This window comes from Poecile atricapillus, chromosome 8 (genome assembly GCF_030490865.1).
Source record: "Poecile atricapillus isolate bPoeAtr1 chromosome 8, bPoeAtr1.hap1, whole genome shotgun sequence".
Lineage (NCBI taxonomy): Eukaryota > Metazoa > Chordata > Aves > Passeriformes > Paridae > Poecile > Poecile atricapillus.
Genome location: NC_081256.1, coordinates 26895775 through 26913903, shown reverse-complemented (window position 1 = coordinate 26913903; position 18129 = coordinate 26895775). Strand labels below are relative to the sequence as shown.

At 48.4% G+C, this 18129-nt stretch overlaps 2 protein-coding genes across 2 annotated transcripts; both read right to left on the bottom strand.

The window, feature by feature from the left end:
* Nucleotides 1-939: 939 nt before the first annotated feature.
* Nucleotides 940-9106, bottom strand: P2RY14 (purinergic receptor P2Y14). The gene is made up of 3 exons (XM_058844492.1): nt 8742-9106; nt 5100-5188; nt 940-3392 (listed from the first exon to the last, which is right to left on the bottom strand). Exon 3 carries the CDS (start codon nt 3372-3374, stop codon nt 2361-2363), a length of 1014 nt encoding a protein of 337 aa, XP_058700475.1. The 5' UTR covers nt 3375-3392; nt 5100-5188; nt 8742-9106; the 3' UTR covers nt 940-2360.
* Nucleotides 9107-15615: 6509 nt separating this feature from the next.
* GPR87 (G protein-coupled receptor 87) lies at nt 15616-17207 on the bottom strand. Its single transcript, XM_058844219.1, has 2 exons — nt 17174-17207; nt 15616-16646 (listed from the first exon to the last, which is right to left on the bottom strand). The coding sequence occupies exons 1-2, from the start codon at nt 17205-17207 to the stop codon at nt 15616-15618; spliced, it is 1065 nt and encodes a 354-aa protein (XP_058700202.1).
* Between the last annotated feature and the right edge of the window lie 922 nt (nt 17208-18129).

Here is an 18129-nt window from a genome sequence, read left to right as displayed (position 1 = left end):
GCTGCAGGAGCTGCGTGTGCAGCCAGGGGAGGTGTCCAGACCCCAGCTGGAGCACAGCCCTGGGCAATGGGAGAATCCTGGCACTGCTGACCAGTGCTCTTGGATCAAGAGAGGTTACTCACAGCCTTGGAGAAGATGAAAGGACCAAATGTTTAAAAACTTTTCACCCTTAGATCTGTTTGGACTAAAATGAGATGCAGTGACAGAAAGGTGAAGGACTTGTTATTTCTGTTCCTGTAGATACTTAGTTAAGTAAAATGAAGACATTCAGCTCCAGAGCTACTGTCTGAAAGCCTTAGCAGATACTTTAGGCCCTGGTGTGTTTTCCCTGTACAATAATAAAATCAATTAAAATCAATTTAATCAATTGAAAAAAAAATCAATTGAAATAAATTTAATCAATTAAAAAAAAAAAAAGCTGCTCTGAAAAAGAAAGTTATAAAAGAGATTATATTTGCATGGAGCAGGTTGGTGGCTTTCAGCTGTTACCTTGGTACAGACAGAAATACTTCACTGAGGTGTAAAAATCATGGGAAGACCAGCAAACCATTCTTTCTGGATTGAAATGTACCAGAGTTTTCAGACAGCTGTACTTGTGTGTTCCCAGATGGCTCCGTGATGTTCTTGCCTCCTTCTGCACCAGCAGCGAGGGCGTTGCTGCAGTTTGCTGCAGACATGTTTCTGTTCATTAAAATCCAGAGAAGCAGATTGGTGTGGTTCTGTTCATGTAAATCCAGGGAGGCAGATTGGTGTGGACATGTTTCTGTTCATGTAAATACAGGGAAGCAGATTGGTGTGGTTCTGTTCATGAGTCCAGGGAAGCAGATTGGTGTGGTTCTGTTCATGTCAGTCCAGAGAAGCAGATTGGTGTGGTTCTGTTCATGTAAATACAGGGAAGCAGATTGGTGTGGTTCTGTTCATGTGAGTCCAGGGAAGCAGATTGGTGTGGACATGTTTCTGTTCATGAGTCCAGAGAAGCAGATTGGTGTGGTTCTGTTCATGAGTCCAGGGAAGCAGATTGGTGTGGTTCTGTTCATGTAAATCCAGGGAAGCAGATTGGTGTGGTTCTGTTCATTAAAATCCAGGGAAGCAGATTGGTGTGGTTCTGTTCATGTAAATCCAGGGAAGCAGATTGGTGTGGTTCTGTTCATGTAAATCCAGAGAAGCAGATTGGTGTGGTTCTGTTCATGTAAATCCAGGGAAGCAGATTGGTGTGGTTCTGTTCATGTCAGTCCAGGGAAGCAGATTGGTGTGGTTCTGTTCATGAGTCCAGGGAAGCAGATTGGTGTGATTCTGTTCATGTAAATCCAGGGAAGCAGATTGGTGTGGTTCTGTTCATTAAAATCCAGGGAAGCAGATTGGTGTGGACATGTTTCTGTTCATGTCAGTCCAGGGAGGCAGATTGGTGTGGTTCTGTTCATGTAAATCCAGGGAAGCAGATTGGTGTGGTTCTGTTCATGTAAATCCAGAGAAGCAGATTGGTGTGGTTCTGTTCATGTAAATCCAGAGAAGCAGATTGGTGTGGTTCTGTTCATGTAAATCCAGGGAAGCAGATTGGTGTGGTTCTGTTCATGTGAGTCCAGGGAAGCAGATTGGTGTGGTTCTGTTCATGTAAATCCAGAGAAGCAGATTGGTGTGGTTCTGTTCATGTAAATCCAGGGAAGCAGATTGGTGTGGTTCTGTTCATGTCAGTCCAGGGAGGCAGATTGGTGTGGTTCTGTTCATGTGAGTCCAGGGAAGCAGACTGGTGTGGTTCTGTTCATGTCAGTCCAGGGAAGCAGATTGGTGTGGTTCTGTTCATGTCAGTCCAGGGAAGCAGATTGGTGTGGTTCTGTTCATGTAAATCCAGGGAAGCAGATTGGTGTGGTTCTGTTCATGTAAATCCAGAGAAGCAGATTGGTGTGGTTCTGTTCATGTGAGTCCAGGGAAGCAGATTGGTGTGGTTCTGTTCATGAGTCCAGAGAAGCAGATTGGTGTGGTTCTGTTCATGTAAATCCAGGGAGGCAGATTGGTGTGGACATGTTTCTGTTCATGTCAGTCCAGGGAAGCAGACTGGTGTGGTTTTGGGTCTGTTGGACACTCCTCTCAGAGAGCCACTGCCTGAAGCTCCACAATGTGCTGTTCCAGGGGCTCCTCTCTCTGTCCTTGGGACCCAGATGTGATCAGATGCAATCAGGGCACCGGCTGAAACAGCAGGTAGTGAATACATTGGCACATGCAATTCTGGGTTCAGACAGAGAAGCAGCAGCTGGTGCTGTGCTGAACCCCTCTCCTGTTAGTTGCTGGTTGTCTCTGTTTCTTTGGGACATCTGCATTCATGAATAACTTCCTGAAATGTGCATTACTGTAGAGACACAAACCTACACTATGTTTATACTTTCCCCAAGCGTATTTGATCTTCGGGATTTAGAAATTTCAACCTCACTTGAAGCTTTCAGCTTGAGATGCAGTTTTTGATACAGCTTTTCTCTGAAGGGGAGGCAGAGGTAAAAATAAATAATGGGGTCGAGGCAGATGTTTGCAGCAGACAGCACCAGAGTGAACTCCTTGGCGTAGAAGAGCGATTTCTGGGACTGGCAGGTGAAGTGGGAGCTGGTCTGGCTCAAGGTGTACGGGGTCCTGCAGAGGTGGTAGGGCACAAAGCAAATGACAAACACAAACATGATGGTGAATATGTTCCGGCTGGTTTTTCTCTTGGCCGTGTCTGAGCTCCTCCGGAATTTTTTGTAAGAGCTGTATATTTTTTTGGATATAGAAGTGTAGAATATGATTAGCAGGAAAAAAACAATCCAGAAAATCCCCGTGCAAATATAAGTTGTTGCTTTGTGCCATTGTCTGCCAAGCTCACTTTTAAGACCTATGCATTTTCTGGAGTCATTGTCTTTAGTGATTTCATTAGTTAAAATCATATTTGGAAATGACAGAATCATCAGTAACAGCCATATGATTATGGAGACCACCTTGCTGTAGTTAACTGTGTGAACAAAGGAGGTGAACAAAGGCTTCACGATTTTGTAGTATCTGTCAAACCCTATGAGGCCGAAGAAGGCGATCCCAATGTACATGTTCATGTAGAACACAACTGCTGAGTACCTGCACACCAACAGGTTCAGCTGCACAGGGGCAATTTCTGAATCTGCAAGGATTTTGAAAGGAAACGTCAGGCTCATGAGGAGGTCGGCCACAGCGATGTTCTTGAGATAGACAATGAAACTCTTTGTGCTGGAAACGTAGAGGAAGACCCAGGCTGCCACAGCATTGAGCGAGAGCCCTGCGAGGAAGATGAAGCAGTAGAGCAGCGGGATGACTCTTGTGGTTATCACCGTGCTGTGGCTGCAGTTGTTTCCCCAGGGGCTGCTGCTGGAGTTGAACATCTTGCAGTATCTTCATTCCTACAAGCACAGAAGACAGTATCTCAGTAGGACAGCGTGGTGCTGGGCTTTCTGCTAATTACTCTGAGTTTTCTACCCTCACTCCCAAACGAGCTGGGTGTGCCTCTCAGAAATGACCACGCTCTCACACCTCAGCATTCCCAGCAGAGAATTTTCTGAGCGGTGCCATCTCGCTCCCTGGGGATGTTCCAGGGCACGTTGTTGCTTTGATCAGAGGATCCTTTTGTTTCTCTGACTTTAACCCGCTGCCCTCCAGCCCAGGGCTGCCCCTTCCCTGCAGGCCTGAGCTGTGAGCTGGTGACTCAGGGTTAATGAGATGTGTTAAAGGACTGGTATTTTAAACACTGATTTACCACGAAACATCAGGGATATGAATATTCCTGGCCAAAGCATTCTGTAAAAACTCCTCTTCTGTTGGTCAGGACTGGAGATACGTGTCCACATGCTGGGTATGTCCAGGTTCCCTTGCAAGGAACTTGCATGTGCAGCTGGCAGAGTTTGCTCCAGCAGCCCAGCACACAGGAGCGTGTCTGTGTGCTGGTTTGTCATGTGGGAGCTTGAGCTGGCTTCTCAAGTCAGTCAGATTTACATTTTAAAGGATTTCCAAGAAGAAATCACATCTGCTGTCTGCTTTTCTTTGCCAGAATGTTTGTGGGGGTGGATTATACTCTGTGGGGAGGGCAGAACAAATATAGATATAAATATAATGCTGCTGTATTTGGCAAGTGAAGCCCTGGGCAACTGGAAAATATGTGCCTTGAAGCTGGGAAAAAACCCACCTTGTCTTTTAGACAATAATTTCCTTTTATCCCCATTCTGAGTCAGTAGCTGATGTCTCTGTGGGGCGGGTTGGAGCCTGAATGCAACCTTGCAATAACCAGAAATGGACATTTTTTCTCAAATAGGTAAAATGGTCTCCTTTGTTGTATTGTTTTCTGTACCTCTTGCAGATGGTGTAAAGGCTGATCAGCTCAGGTGTGTCCTGGAGAGGAGCACGGGGCAGGTGTGATACCCTGTGCACACCCAAAGCCTGCACTTCACCTCTCCCTGGTCATCATCCTGCCAGAGCAGCCATCCTGTCTTTGTGTTCCAGCTCTACTCATCCAGGAATTTGTTTCTGTTTGCTGGGGTTTTAAAAGAAAACGATGGTTTGGAGAGTGGGCATTAAACTACCACATGAACAGGTGTGTTTGAGCTGGGAGGTTATGTGGGCAGAGCTTGGGGTGATAATGCTGAAATTAGAAGCATCTTCTGGAAGGCACTAATAGCAAATGGCATTTGAATGTAAATAGTAACACGCTGTATTTAAAAACTGTTCTCTTCTGCCGTGTCCCTGTTCACTTTCTCCCTCCAGGCTTTCTTAGCAGGACCCTCTCTCTGCACACAGTGTGTTAAGAACCTGTCCCCAGCCAAGAACACACAGGTGGGTCTTTCTGTGCTTGCATTTGGGAACAGGTATTAAATTAGAAGTTCATGAAGTATGTTTTGTGCTGAGGCATCATACAACAAAGGATTATTTCAGAACTGTGTGACTAGAGATGTGGACATCTAATCTTTGTGAAGTCCATTGAGTCTGTGCAGCATGGAGGACACCCTAGACAAATTTCACATTTGATACCAGCAGATTTATCAGCTGCCTGTCACTGAGAGGGAGCCACAGGCCAGGCCAGGCTCTGTACATTTTCCACATCACTGGCATGTCCTTACCTTCCCTCAGCTGCTGGCTGTGGTGCTTTGCTGCAGGTCCAGAGCGCTGTCCCTTCCCAGGCACGGGGTCTCTGCTCTTGCTGGGACACCTGTGGGAGAGACAAAGATCCTGGGTGCTGGCAGTGCAGCCCTGGGGGCTGAGGGGCTCCCACAGCCCAGCACTGACTCACACATGGCTCACACATGGCTTACACTGTGCTCACACATGGCTTCAGATCCCTCGGGGGGCTTCAGGCTGCTCAGGGACAGATGTGGAGCAGCTCAGGCTGAGCCCTGTCACTGCCCGGCTGGGGCTGGGGGCTCCCGTGTCCCCTGCTGCTCTTGTCCTGCTGCTGTGAGCAGCCCAGCAGTGACAGCAGGCACTGCCACCTTCCTGGCCTGTCCCCTGTCCGTGAGCCCGGGTGGCTGCTGTGCTGGCAGGAGGCAGAGGGGACGTGGCAGTGCCAGCGTTGGGGAGGGCTGGCACACACACAGCCTTTCACACCCCAGCAGCTGCTCTTGCTGAACGCTTGGGCCAGCCTGGAGTGTGGATAATGTCAGCCAGTTGTGCAAAACCAGCAAACCTGATTCACCAGATGACCGAGATTGATTGGGTAAAACACAGAAAAGTTCTGAAGTTTCTCAGCGTGCAAACCATGTTGTCTTGGCACAACACACAAAAAGGAAGCTGCATAAACCATTAGAAATGCTCAGTCCCTTCGGAGGTCAGACTCTTGTGCTGTCCCCTGTGACTCTTCCACAGTAGCATTACGGCAGTTCTTGACTTCTGTGACATGGCTGTCAAGTTTCAAAGTTCACCCTGCTTTACTGAACATAAGAATAATATTTATAAGTTGTGTTATTTGTTTATTTACCCTGAATTTACCAGAGGTTGTGCAGTAAAAGCACACATTTTAGCTATTTATGGAAACGAATGCAGCTGTTTATTAAATATGTAATGTAGTCACTGGGCCAGGAACTGGTGACAGTGGTCACTATCACCAGAAGCTGTTTTTTAAATGCAAAATGGAGTTAACCAGGGGATGTGATCACAACGGATGGTACCTCTGACGAGAGGAGGAAGATGGAGAAGGAGGAAGCACAACACACTCCACAGCCATTGCAAGTTGTGCTGAGTGTGCTAAAAGAAGAATCTTATTTTAAGATTTTGCCTCTAATGTGGTAGGAATGTTGGTGCTGGTGGAACTCGCAGTGCTGTCCGTGCTGGTGCAATCCGGTGGGAAAGCTGCAGTGGGTGTCCCTGTGGGGCAGGAGGGTGCTGAGGCTCAGGAGCTGTGCTGGGCACTGGCAGGGGCCAGGCAGGGGCTGGCTGAGCGTGGTCAGGGCTGCTCTGACCCCTCTCTGTGTCCCCAGGAGCCCAGGCTGGCAGTGGGGTGTGGGTGGCTGGAGACACTCCCCTGGCTGGAGCTGCTGCTCTCCTCTGGCAGGCACTGCTTGCAGTAACTCTGGAGATATCTTGGTACATTTGACGTGTTGCAAGTTTGCCAATAGACTAAAATTTTGTTATTTATTGTTCTTATTATGACGTTTGTCGTAAGGCAATGTCTGGCTTTTAATACTTAGGAGAATAAAAGTATGCAAAATATACTAAAGGGTTATTTTAGCCTCTGGAAGTGGCATGCTGGCTGGTAGTCATTCTTGTTTGTCATGGAATGTAGTGGAGGAAAATGTGATGAATCCCAGAATTAGGATGGCAGAAGAAAGAGGTGTCATTCCCATGGCAGGAGGCAGCTGGGGAGGATGTGCCCTGGTGAAAGTGGGAGGAATCAGGATGAGCAGGTGGCACTCCCGTTGCAGGAGGCAGGAGGATGCAGCGTTACCCGGGTCCCCTCCTCCAGCAGGGGTCCAGGAAGGGCTCGGTGGGTGCAGCAGTGACCACTGGAGTGCCTCCCCCTCTCCTCCCAGCTCCTGCTTTCCAGACCCCCAGGAGTGCTGTGCAAGGACTGGGGACACAGAAAGCTGTGGCTCTCCTCAGCTGCTCCTTGGCTTGCCTGTGACAGTGGCTGGGAAGGGACGTGTGGCCCCGTGAGCCTGGTGGCACTGGGGGTGTGCTGTGTGTGCAGTCAGTGAGGGAAGGACAGGAGGGTGAGCGCTCTGTCCTCATCAGCAGGACACCCACTGCAGATCCCAACAGGCCAAACGCAGGACGAGGTGAGCGCAGGTGTCACACGGGTGGGACCATCCTGATGTTCTCCTGGCAGCAGCAGTGAGCTCCTGCTGCTCTGAAGGACACGGAGATAAGAGCCAGCAGCTACACACAGCACAGGAGATAAGGTTCTGTATTTCCCATTAGGGCCATGGGCTCCTTTGGCCACGGTGGCAGGACACCTCAAGGGCAGAATTGTTTATCTGTCTTGCAAAAAGCACCAGGCACTGTTCCGTTTCTTCTTCCTGTCCGGCAGTCTCCGTGCTCCTTTGAATCTGAAATTCAACAGCTTTTTCTTCCTGAGAAGCTAAATCTTTCATTCTCTTTTTATTTTTGATTTTTAGACAAGAGTATGCATTATTCTGAGCACGCTTCTAGTCTTGAAAGGTTGTAGTCTGTGAAGTATCTGTGCAAAGCCTGGTACCCACCTGAAACTCAGATGGAACCTTGGGCAATGCTTTGAGCTCTCTGCACACAGCATAATTTTCAAATACTGAGTTTTTAAAATTAAGTCTCGAAATTCCCCCACTGAGATCTCACATCAGTTATCGTACTGGATTTAGGGAGTTGTGGATATGAGAGGAAATGTTAGGTCAAGTAATAGTTTAAGAAGTGAATAATAATAATAATAATAATAATAATAATAATAATAATAATAATAATAATAATAACAACAACAATAAAAATTGCAATGAAGGAAAATAACAAGGAGAGCGATAAACCCCAAGAAAAACAAGTGAATCAGCTTGCCTGGTGTGCCCCTCTGCACTGGCAGGGCATGTGAAGCTGGGAAATCCTTGACTTGGTGCAATCCCTGCTCATCAACAGCCAAACCATCAGGGTGAAATCAACATCGTTCTCATCCCAAACCCAAACACATTTCTGTACCAGCTACCGGGAGAAAATTAACTCTATCCCAGCTAAAACCAGAGCCCTGGGTCAATAAAACGTTGTAATTGTCCTAAACAATTTAGGACATTGTCCTAAATTGTTTAGGACATTTCATTTTCCTAAAACTGGGGTTTTAAAAGTAGTCAAATGTGGCTCAAGGAAGTTTTCCCCTTTATTATTATATTTTAATAGTAACATTTATCATTCAAATATTTTATTTTAACTTCTGTTTTCTGATGTTTTAAACTATGAATTTCGTATAGTTACATTTTTTCAGTCATAAAATAAAACAAAAGTAGTTGCTTAAGAAAAATATCTTTTTAAAGGCAGAGGAGAAGAATCCTTGCCTGTGGATCGTCCATCTGCTGGCACAGCTGGAGCTGCTCCAGGGCTGAAGCAGTAGTTTCTGTACCGCTTTCTGTAGTTGGTTAGTTAAAACTGCTCCTTTGTGCTATTAGGTGTTAGTAATTTGCAGAAGGCCTGGATGCTCACCTTATTTGACAATTTTAAAAGTAAAATTGCGGTGGCAGCTACTTAAAAATACTGGGGGATGTTCGAGAGCGTTTTCAGGGGACAGGAGCAGGTGGTGGGAGGCGGTGTCTCACCTGGACAGGAGGGTGGGATGGATGCGTGTTCCTCTTCTGCTGTGCCGCACCCAGAGCTCGCTACCTCGGCAGCTGCACGGGGAGCGGCTCCGGGATGGTCCTGCCCGTGGGGAGCGGCTCCGGGATGGTCCTGCCCGTGGGGAGCGGCTCCGGGATGATCCTGCCCGTGGGGAGCGGCTCCGGGATGGTCCTGGCCGTGGGGAGCGGCTCCGGGATGGTCCTGGCCCTGGAGAGCCGGTCCGGGATGGTCCTGGCCCTGGAGAGCCGGTCCGGGATGGTCCTGGCCCTGGAGAGCCGGTCCGGGATGATCCTGTCCGTGGAGAGCGGGTCCGGGATGGTCCTGTCCCTGGAGAGCCGGTCCCGGGGATCCGGTCCCGGGAATTCTCGGGTCTGCGGGATCCGGTCCCGGGAATTCTCCTGCCTGCGGGATCCGGTCCCGGGGATCCGGTCCCGGGAATTCTCCTGCCTGCGGGATCCGGTCCCGGGAATTCTGTTGCGGGATCCGGTCCCGGGAATTCTCCTGCCTGCGGGATCCGGTCCCGGGAATTCTCCTGCCTGCGGGATCCAGTCCCGGGAATTCTCCTGCCTGCGGGATCCGGTCCCGGGAATTCTCCTGCCTGCGGGATCCAGTCCCGGGAATTCTCCTGTCTGCGGGAGCCGGTCCCGGGAATTCTCGGGTCTGCGGGATCCGGTCCCGGGAATTCTCCTGCCTGCGGGAGCCGGTCCCGGGAATTCTCCTGTTGCGGGATCCGGTCCCGGCGCTGCCCGCCCGCCGTGGCCGCGGCCCCGCTGCTGCCGGCGGAGCCCTGCGGGGATGGAGGAGCGGAAAGGGGAAGGGCTGGCGAGCAGGGCCGTGCCCCTGGCCGGCTGTGGCCGGGCTCTCAGCCTGCAGCTGGCCCCGCAGCTCCTCGGGGACCGGCGCTGAGCGGCTTTCGGGAGCGCAGCCGGCACAGCAGCGAGCGGTCCGAGCCGCCGGGACGGAATTTGCTTTTCCCAAACTGTTCCCAGGGCTGGCTGCGACCTTTGCTGTGACACATCCTGCCCCGAGAGCTGCGGCTCCGTGCATGGGAGCTTTGAACTGCAGCCACGGGCTCGCGTGGTGCCTGCTCAGGCTGGAGATGGATTCTGGGGATACGTGATGGGTCTTTGGTGTTTGGCTGTTTCCTTTCTCTTCTTTTTCCTGACCATCTTTTCTTTTAACCTTAAATGCCTGCTTGGCTTCCTCCCTTCCTCTTCCTCCCCAAAGTTTTGAAATCAAGCACAGAATTAGCAGAAATGTATGGTAATGGAAGAGCTAATATCTTCTCTGTGGAGGTAGGAAAGGAGTATATTCTGAGGGAGAGCTGAGGTTTGGGGAGATAAAGTGAGGTTTAAATGGTTATTTAAAAGTATGAAATATGTACATTGTGTACCTTAGAACAAGTAAACATTTAGTGCAGGACTTCAGCTCTTGCCAGTGTGTCACCTAAACCCTATGGAAAATACACAATTCCTCATGGACTTTGCTTCTGTGGGGGTTTATCTGTGTAGAAGAAGGGTCCAAAGGCACGAGGAAGCACATGTATCTTCTCCCTGCGTGTTGCTGCCACGTCCACATCCTTCACCTGGGGCCACTGTGAGTTACCCTGAGCCTCTAGGCCCTTCCTTCCCCCAGATGTGTCTCAGTGCAGTAAGGGGCTGGGTATTCTTGAGAGAAAGAATTGTCTGTACATTCTTGTCAGTACTCTTGCCCCTCTCTCGATCCTGAGACTCACAGCTCAAAGCTGTAGTGGTCCATCCATGATTTTGGAGTGCTGGGTTTGGGTGTTGGTTTCATTGACAATTTTATACTTCCCCTATGGGTCAGGCAGAACAAACAGTGCACGAGGCTTCTCAGATGCTCCCCAGAAGGCACCAGTCAGCCAAGCTTTTCCTCTCTTTCCATGCACCCTGTGGTCATTTCTTGAAGCAGGGATGAGAGGAGTGGATCAGATAAGGCTTTGCTTTAAAATCTGTGGGCTCTCTAAGATAAATAGGAGCATGGGAAGCCCCAAAGAAGAGGCAGTGCAGTGTTTTCCAGTGTAAGATGCCAGCCTGTGATGGATTAAATGTTGCAGCACAGATAATTTTTGCAGTGAGAAGTAAGCAGTTGTCCAGGGCAGAGGATTAAGGGTTTAAGAGTGGGTGGGGTGGCTGAGCTCTGTGTACAGCTTCACCCCATTGGAATGACTCGGGCCAGCAGGGCAAACCGAGGGATAGCTCTGCTGTACAAACATGGGTGCTTTTCCAAAATGCCAGCCAAACCCCAAATTCAAGGATCTCAAGCTATGGCTGCTGTTTCTAAAGGGTTAGAAAGAGGCAGTGAGCATGGTCACTAGAGGGCCCTGCACTTTCCCATGCGCTTTAGGCGGCTGAAGAACAATCTGATCATGTATTTTACCTTCAGCCATACAAGTCCGTTTCTTCCCTCAAAATCCAAAGTTCCCTGCTGCCGGCTGTTTTATGAAGAGAAGATGTTAACATTTTGTCTGAGCTCAAGGCCTAGGAAGGGAATCCTTTTGCAGGATCCTGCTGTTGGACTTCTGTCCCAGAGCCAGAGAGGGGGAGCGCTGCTGGTGTTGTCCCAGCTGGTGACAAAACCACTGGGGGTGATTTGGCTCTTCCCGTGGCTGCTGCCAGCAGGGCAGGGTGGGCTGGCAGCTCTGCAGCCTTTGCTGACAGAGGTGGGGCTGATGGCTCCTGGCTCGAGGTCTAAATGCAGGATCTTACAGCACCAAGGCATTGCCATGTGGAAGGGGTCCCTGTGACTAAGGAAGGGTCTAAGGGTCCCTTCCAGACCTGCTGACAGAGCTGCCAGTGCTTCCAGCCCTTCCACTGAACATGAAATCATGCAGACTCTAGGGTACCAGGCCAACTCTGGGAATTGCTACAAGCAGGATGAACAAGACAAATATTTTACTAGGATAATCCCCCTAGAAGGCCAGCTAATTAAAAAAGTATTGCAGGACTTCTTGTTGGGTTTTTACCCTGTCAAATCTGCCAGCAAATGTTTAGTGCTCAGTTTTGTTTGGGTGATGGGTGGATGTCTGTGCATCCTCGTGGAACAGCCTTCTGAGGCCTTACAAGGATGTGTTTGCAGCTCACTTGTCCAGCCCATGCCCACGTTCAGGTGGCACCAAACACCACACAGAGGTTTTGCCTCACGGGGTGGCAGGAGAGGGATGCTGAGGGAGGGGACTGTGCTGGACTGAATTAGAAAATGCTTCATGTGGGATTTGATGAAGTAATTTTCTTTACTTAGTCAAAGTAGGCTTTCCTGCAGGTTGTCTCTCTGCCACAGACAGCAGTTTTTCTAGTTGCACTTTGGTACTTCAAAGACCATTGACCTGATCTTTGCAGTTTCTCCTGTGTCTCTTTCTCAAAAGACATTTGTGTTTAATGCACCTCATTTTCTGACTTCAGACTCATACATTCCACATCTGTGACCTTTTCAGGAAATGGTGAACTTAAATAACTCCTCTATGCTTTCCCCTTTTTTATTAATTTTTTTTACCTTTTTCTCTACTACCTTTTTCTCATCCTTTCACCATTTCTGGTCACAAGGTTAATATCTGGTCACAATTATCCTGATCACAAGCCTAATATCTCGCTCAACAGTCAGCACAGATGAGGACAAAAAACATAGCAAACGCTGTCTCTTCTGGGGAAGGTGAGGAGGACAAACCCGTTGATCTGTCCCTGCAATTTTGTGTTGAATTCTCATTCCCCAGTTAGATCCAAAATTGGGATTTTGTACCTGATGTGCAAAGTTCTGTGGCTGCAGCTGTACTCAAACCTTGCACTGTTTGTGGGTGCATTTCACAGAACAAATGAACATTAGGGGGTGGATTGGTTTACAGAGCATTTCTTGTTAACACAGACCACAAGACCACTGCTTAATCCATTTTGACAGGCTGGTGGGTGCAAATGCAAAGAGATTTTCAGAAATTTGGGTGAGTTTAGTTTCCTTTTTTAGGATTCCTGTGAAGCTGAACTGGTGAAAAGTCACAGGAAAGATCATTACTAGAGAAACCACAGAAGCAGAGTGCAAAATAAATGTAATGACAAAAGTCCTGCACCAGTAGTGATCTGGAGCTGGCTCTGAGTACAGGTTTAAATCACATTTCTCCCACAGTTACGCCCTGCTATGGAGAGCTCTGCCTTGCCTATTCAATCAGAGTATGTAAGATAGAATTACATTTGAGTTACAAACACTGTAATGCAAATCTTCCTGAATGTAAAAAATCCCAAATACTTATGAATTGTTCAATTGTTCAGGAATTGCTCCTTGCATTCTTGGGTCAGATCTGCTGTTGTACTTTCACCCAGAAAACTGTGTTTCCTCTTAAAAATGGGACTCTGGGACTGCACAGCCACAGTTTCTATCCATGTCTGCCCTGATGTGGCTCTCTGAAAGGGCAGTGATAGGTCAGGGCCTGAGACTTTCTGTACAACTTCCTTGTAGCTTTTCCTTTCAAGATTAACTTTTAGAGACCAAAATTCCATGTCAAATCTGGATAAATTAAATATAGTTATCTGGTATTTGGGGATTGGGATATTGTTGTATAACTCATTTTTAGCTCTGGGAAAATACTTGTCAAACAGGATCTTCAAAGAGCTGTTGTGTATGTGAGAGTGTGCACAAAGCAGTGATCAGGACTGTCACAGACACACCCTGTCAAGTACAGGACGCTGCTCTGGGGGTGACTGTACAGTGAAGTGTTGTCTGCACCAAGGGCTCAGGCTGCAGTGCAGTGCCTGTGCTGGGAGTGCTGGCTGTTCTTCCCTGCTCACATTTCACATGGATATCACTGCTGGGACACTTCCCAGGAACTACTGATTGCTTTAACCCTCTGGTCCCTGGAAAGGGGGCACCGCTCTCCAGGCTGTGCTTTGAAGGGCAGCATCCCAGCTCTGGAGTGGGAAACAGCAGGGTACCCAGCAGTGAGTGGGGTAACAGATCCTTCGGTGGAAAGGGCTCATGAGGGATCAGCTGCAGTGTCTCTCCTAGCAGGAAACACCACGAAAATGCATCCTTTAGTTCCAAATACGTGTGGAGTGAGAAAGGTGGCACGTGTGCATCCTGCCAAGAGGGCAAGAGGGCACACAGCACACTGAGGGGTGCAGCTGCCCATCTGGGGGTGTTTTCAGCCACCCCCACACTGCACCAGCAGCTCCATCCTGTGCCAGGACCATTCCCACAGCCTGGTCTGCTCCATCCTGTGCCAGGACCATTCCCAGAGCCTGGTCTGCTCCATCCTGTGCCAGGACCATTCCCAGAGCCTGGTCTGCTCCATCCTGTGCCAGGACCATTCCCAGAGCCTGGTCTGCTCCATCCTGTGCCAGGACCATTCCCAGAGCCTGGTCTGCTCCACCCTGTGCCAGGACCATTCCCAGAGCCTGGTCTGCTCCATCCTGTGCCAGGACCATTCCCAGAGCCTGGTCTGCTCCACCCTGTGCCAGGACCATTCCCAGAGCCTGGTCTGCTCCATCCTGTGCCAGGACCATTCCCAGAGCCTGGTCTGCTGTCTCCTCTCCTGCCTTCAGGGTCCTCTGGCTGGGGACCAGCAGGAATATTGTCCCTGAAGTGGCTCTTTGGTGGGCTTGTGTGGGAAATCCACTGTCCACCTGGGAAAAGGTCACTGTGAATTTAACATGGCAATTATCAGGCACAGTTTAACAAGCCATAAACCCTTGGTGATTTACACTTACAAAAGGGAAAACAGAAGCACTCAGTCTTGATTTGCTTTAACCATGTAAGACCTAAGAGGACAGTCTTTGGTTAGGAATGTCTGCACACAGAACTGATCTTCCAGTCCTAAATACTATCATTCCATTTAATTTGGTGCTTGTGAGAATTTAAACTACACAACCCAGTCTTCAAAATGGTTTTCTTAATATGCTGTTGTATGTGCATGGACTGCTTTGGGTGCAAGATGGCAGATTTGGCCCCAGAACTTGTCTGGTGTGTGTGAACACTTTTCTACAGAGATGATTGGGAAAGAGGGTTTATCTGTGGCATTTTAGCCATTTGAAGTATTTTTATTTCAAGTAGGATAAACACCCAAAGTATACTGTCTTTCCAGAAATGTTCTCCCCCATCATGTAAATGGTTTCATAATACTTGCATTAATCCAAATATTATCATACTTATATTTCAACTTCTTAATTATTTATAAACCAAAATCGAAACCTAAACCAATAATGTAAAAAAAAAAATAGAGAAGAAAGAAACCCATCTTTCAGTGGAAAACTTCATAAAAGATGTTCTCATGCAGAACTTAATCTTGTTATTTGAGTGCTGCATTTTCAGGGTTTTGTTGTCAAGCCCTTTTTTTTTGTGTATTAAAGGGAAAGTCCTGTGTGTAAGGCACTGGCCAATGGACTGTTGGCATCTCCTGCTTGTGCAGCTGCACTGCATCCCGGGCTGGCTGGGAGCACAGGGCACCTGCCAGCTCCTGCCATCCCACCTTCACTGGCTTGCTTATCTTCTGTCCGAGCAGCTTTTGCTCTAAACAAATCTGATTTCATCCCCAGTGAGTCCGGGACAAACTGATCCAGGTGAGCATCACTGGCTCGAGAGGATTCAGTGCAAGCACTGGGTGAGATGGTGTTTGAGCTGGTTTCTGAGCCAGCCAGCCAAGCTGCCTGCCCAACAGAGGAGCCCCGAGCCCCGCGGAGCGAGCCCGGTCCCATGGGGATGGGATTTGAGGTGCACATTGGTGAGCAGACACAGAGGAGCTGAACACGTCTGCCCGTCCCTTAATGAGCCTCCACGGTCAGATACTTACAGAGACATTTTATTTACATGATATACAAGCACTCTCACAAGTCAGCAGAGTCTCTGCAGGTGCCCTCAGACGTCAGTGTACTCGTGGTAGATGCGCACCTCCGACCTCCTGACGCTCTGGAGGGACCTGATGCTCTCGCTCCTGGTTCTCATGTTGGATTTCCTGAACAGCCTTCGTGAGAATGATCGACACATGAAAAAATAAATGATTGGATCCAGACAGACGTTGCATGCGGACAGGAACAGCGTCATTTCCTTACAATAATATAAGATTTTATGTGCAGAGTCATCCAAAATTTTGTCCAGGTGACTAAAAGTAAAGGGTATTCGACACAAATGGTAGGGCAGAAAGCAGGTGAAAAACACGGCCACGACAACCCTTATACTCTGGTTGTGCTTCCGCTTTCGGCTGGACGAGCTAATGAACTGTTTGCTCGATTTATAGATGTACCTGGAGATGGCAATGTAACACCCTATGAGCACCACCAGCACCACCACGAACATGCAGGTGTTGATGTAGATGACAGCCGAGTGCCACTTGACTCCCAGGGGAGACTTCAGCTTCAGGCAGTCGTCGACGTTCCTCCTGGTGGGGTAGCCGTTGGTGAGGATCAGGTTTGGCAGCGCCAGGAACGCCATCACCACCCACACGCAGGCTGACAGGATCTTGGTGAAGGTGATGCTGTACATTCTGGAGTCTCCAAAGGGCTTCACCACCTTCAGGTAGCGGTCGATGCTGATGAGCCCCAGGAAGACGATGGTGGTGTACATGTTGGCGTAGAACAGCACCGTGCTGTAGCGGCACAGGAAGGAGTTGAAGTGCCACGGCCCCAGCCGCGAGTCCTGGATGATCTTGAACGGGAACGTCAGCGTCATGAGCAGGTCTGCAACCACAATGTTCTTGAGGTAAAATATGAAGCTGGTTTTGTTTCTGATGTGGAAGAAGATCCACACGGCTAGGCCGTTCAGCAGGAGGCTGGCCAGGAAGATGACGAGGTAGAGCACGGGCAGGACGATGGTGGTGAACTCGTCACGCGCAGAGCGCCCGAGGGAGCTGGCGTTGGGCGAGCTGCTGTTGTCTGGGCTGAGGTGATTGTCTGTGGGAAGGAGGGAAAACAACAGGTTAAAGCTTTCTGGTGTTTTACAAATGGGGCCAGTTTAGAACTGTCCTCTCTCTGGGCAGTCTGAGGCTGTTTGGGGGAACCATAAATCACAACTGCAGGTTGTCAGCTCCTGCATTCTTGACAGAATGCGACTTGTGAGCTGAGATGTTTGTCATGAGACAGGGCTCTGGAGAGACTCCTCAGGCCTATCAGAGCGCTCATTTAAACTTAGTTTACTTCAATGTATTTAAAAATCACAGTCTCTGGGGGATTTTAAGATTTCCTATGTAAATGTTTGAGAAAAGCTTATAAACATTGCCATAAAATGACAGTACATTTTGTTTCATGTTGTTTATGCTCTGACCTTGGCTGGTGAGGCAAACCAGGCTGGCTGTGGGGCAGCGCTGGGCTCTGCTCAGACAGCCCATGCTGGAATGAATGATTTCTTTCAAACGTTGGTAGGAGCTGACAGTAATAAAATAAACACTTATCAATCACTTATATTTACATTGCTATTTTACCTGGCAGTTTTCCATAGGACAAATTGTACCCCATCCTTTGCACTGCTGTAGGTTTTCAGCTGAAATGCTCTTCAGGAGTCCCACTGGCTGCCGTGGATCTGGGATGCAGCAGGGCCTATGCCAGGATGATGTTCTGGTAAAAAAAAATTCCAAATTAAAACCAAAGCAAAACAGGAGAGCCCACCTTTTTGTTCCCTGCCTGGAGAGGAGCTTTGTGAAAGGAGCTTCTGCTGGGATTCCCAGTGAAGGGCTGGCTGAGGGCTGGGTATTGCCCTGTGCTTCTGTTGTCAGGTCTTCATTGCTCTTTTCTTGCTTATTTCAGTGATGGATGACCATGAGTGGATTTTTTTTTTTTTTTTTAAATCATCACTCACTTCTTGAAGTAAAAAAGTTTAATTAGTAATTATGATAGTGTGTATAACTTCATAGTGTATCCCCCAAACCAGGGTGGAAATGGTGGAAATGGCAAGTTCCTGTTCTTCTTCTATAGAAACTGGCACACAAGGAACACTGAAACCTGCAGAAACTCATTTATGCCATGATGGCATCGTGATGTGGGACATTGTTAAGAGGGATTTTGCCAATACCAGTTTTAAGGCTGTGCTCCAAATTGTTCTTTCCTCTATCAATATGTAAACACAGTAACTTTGCTAGGATTCATTTTTTGCTTACAAGTTTTGATAGGAAAACTGGCTAAATGGTTGTGATCTCATCAATTCCACTAGACCTGACTGCTCCCATGGAGATGAAGAGAGGATGGAGTTCCTCCAGCTGTTTTGCAGATCAGAACCTGTTTTAGCTGCCATGCCCATGTAGGAACAGTGTTGTGTGGCACTAGATGGCACCAAAGCAAGTAATGGTGTGTGAAAGCATCAGTAAAAACTTTAATTTGGATATTTTAACCTTTTTATCAGTCTGGCTTCTTGGCTGGCCCTGTTTGTCTGACAGTAAAAAGC

Bases quoted from the DNA above. Each gene is read 5' to 3' on its own strand.
- GPR87 (XM_058844219.1), bottom strand. From the start codon at position 17,207: ATGGGGTACAATTTGTCCTATGGAAAACTGCCAG. The intron at 16,647-17,173 runs GTAAAATAGCAA...TCCTTCCCACAG, and splicing joins GTCCTATGGAAAACTGCCAG to ACAATCACCTCAGCCCAGAC.
- P2RY14 (XM_058844492.1), bottom strand. From the start codon at position 3,374: ATGTTCAACTCCAGCAGCAGCCCCTGGGGAAACAACTGCAGCCACAGC.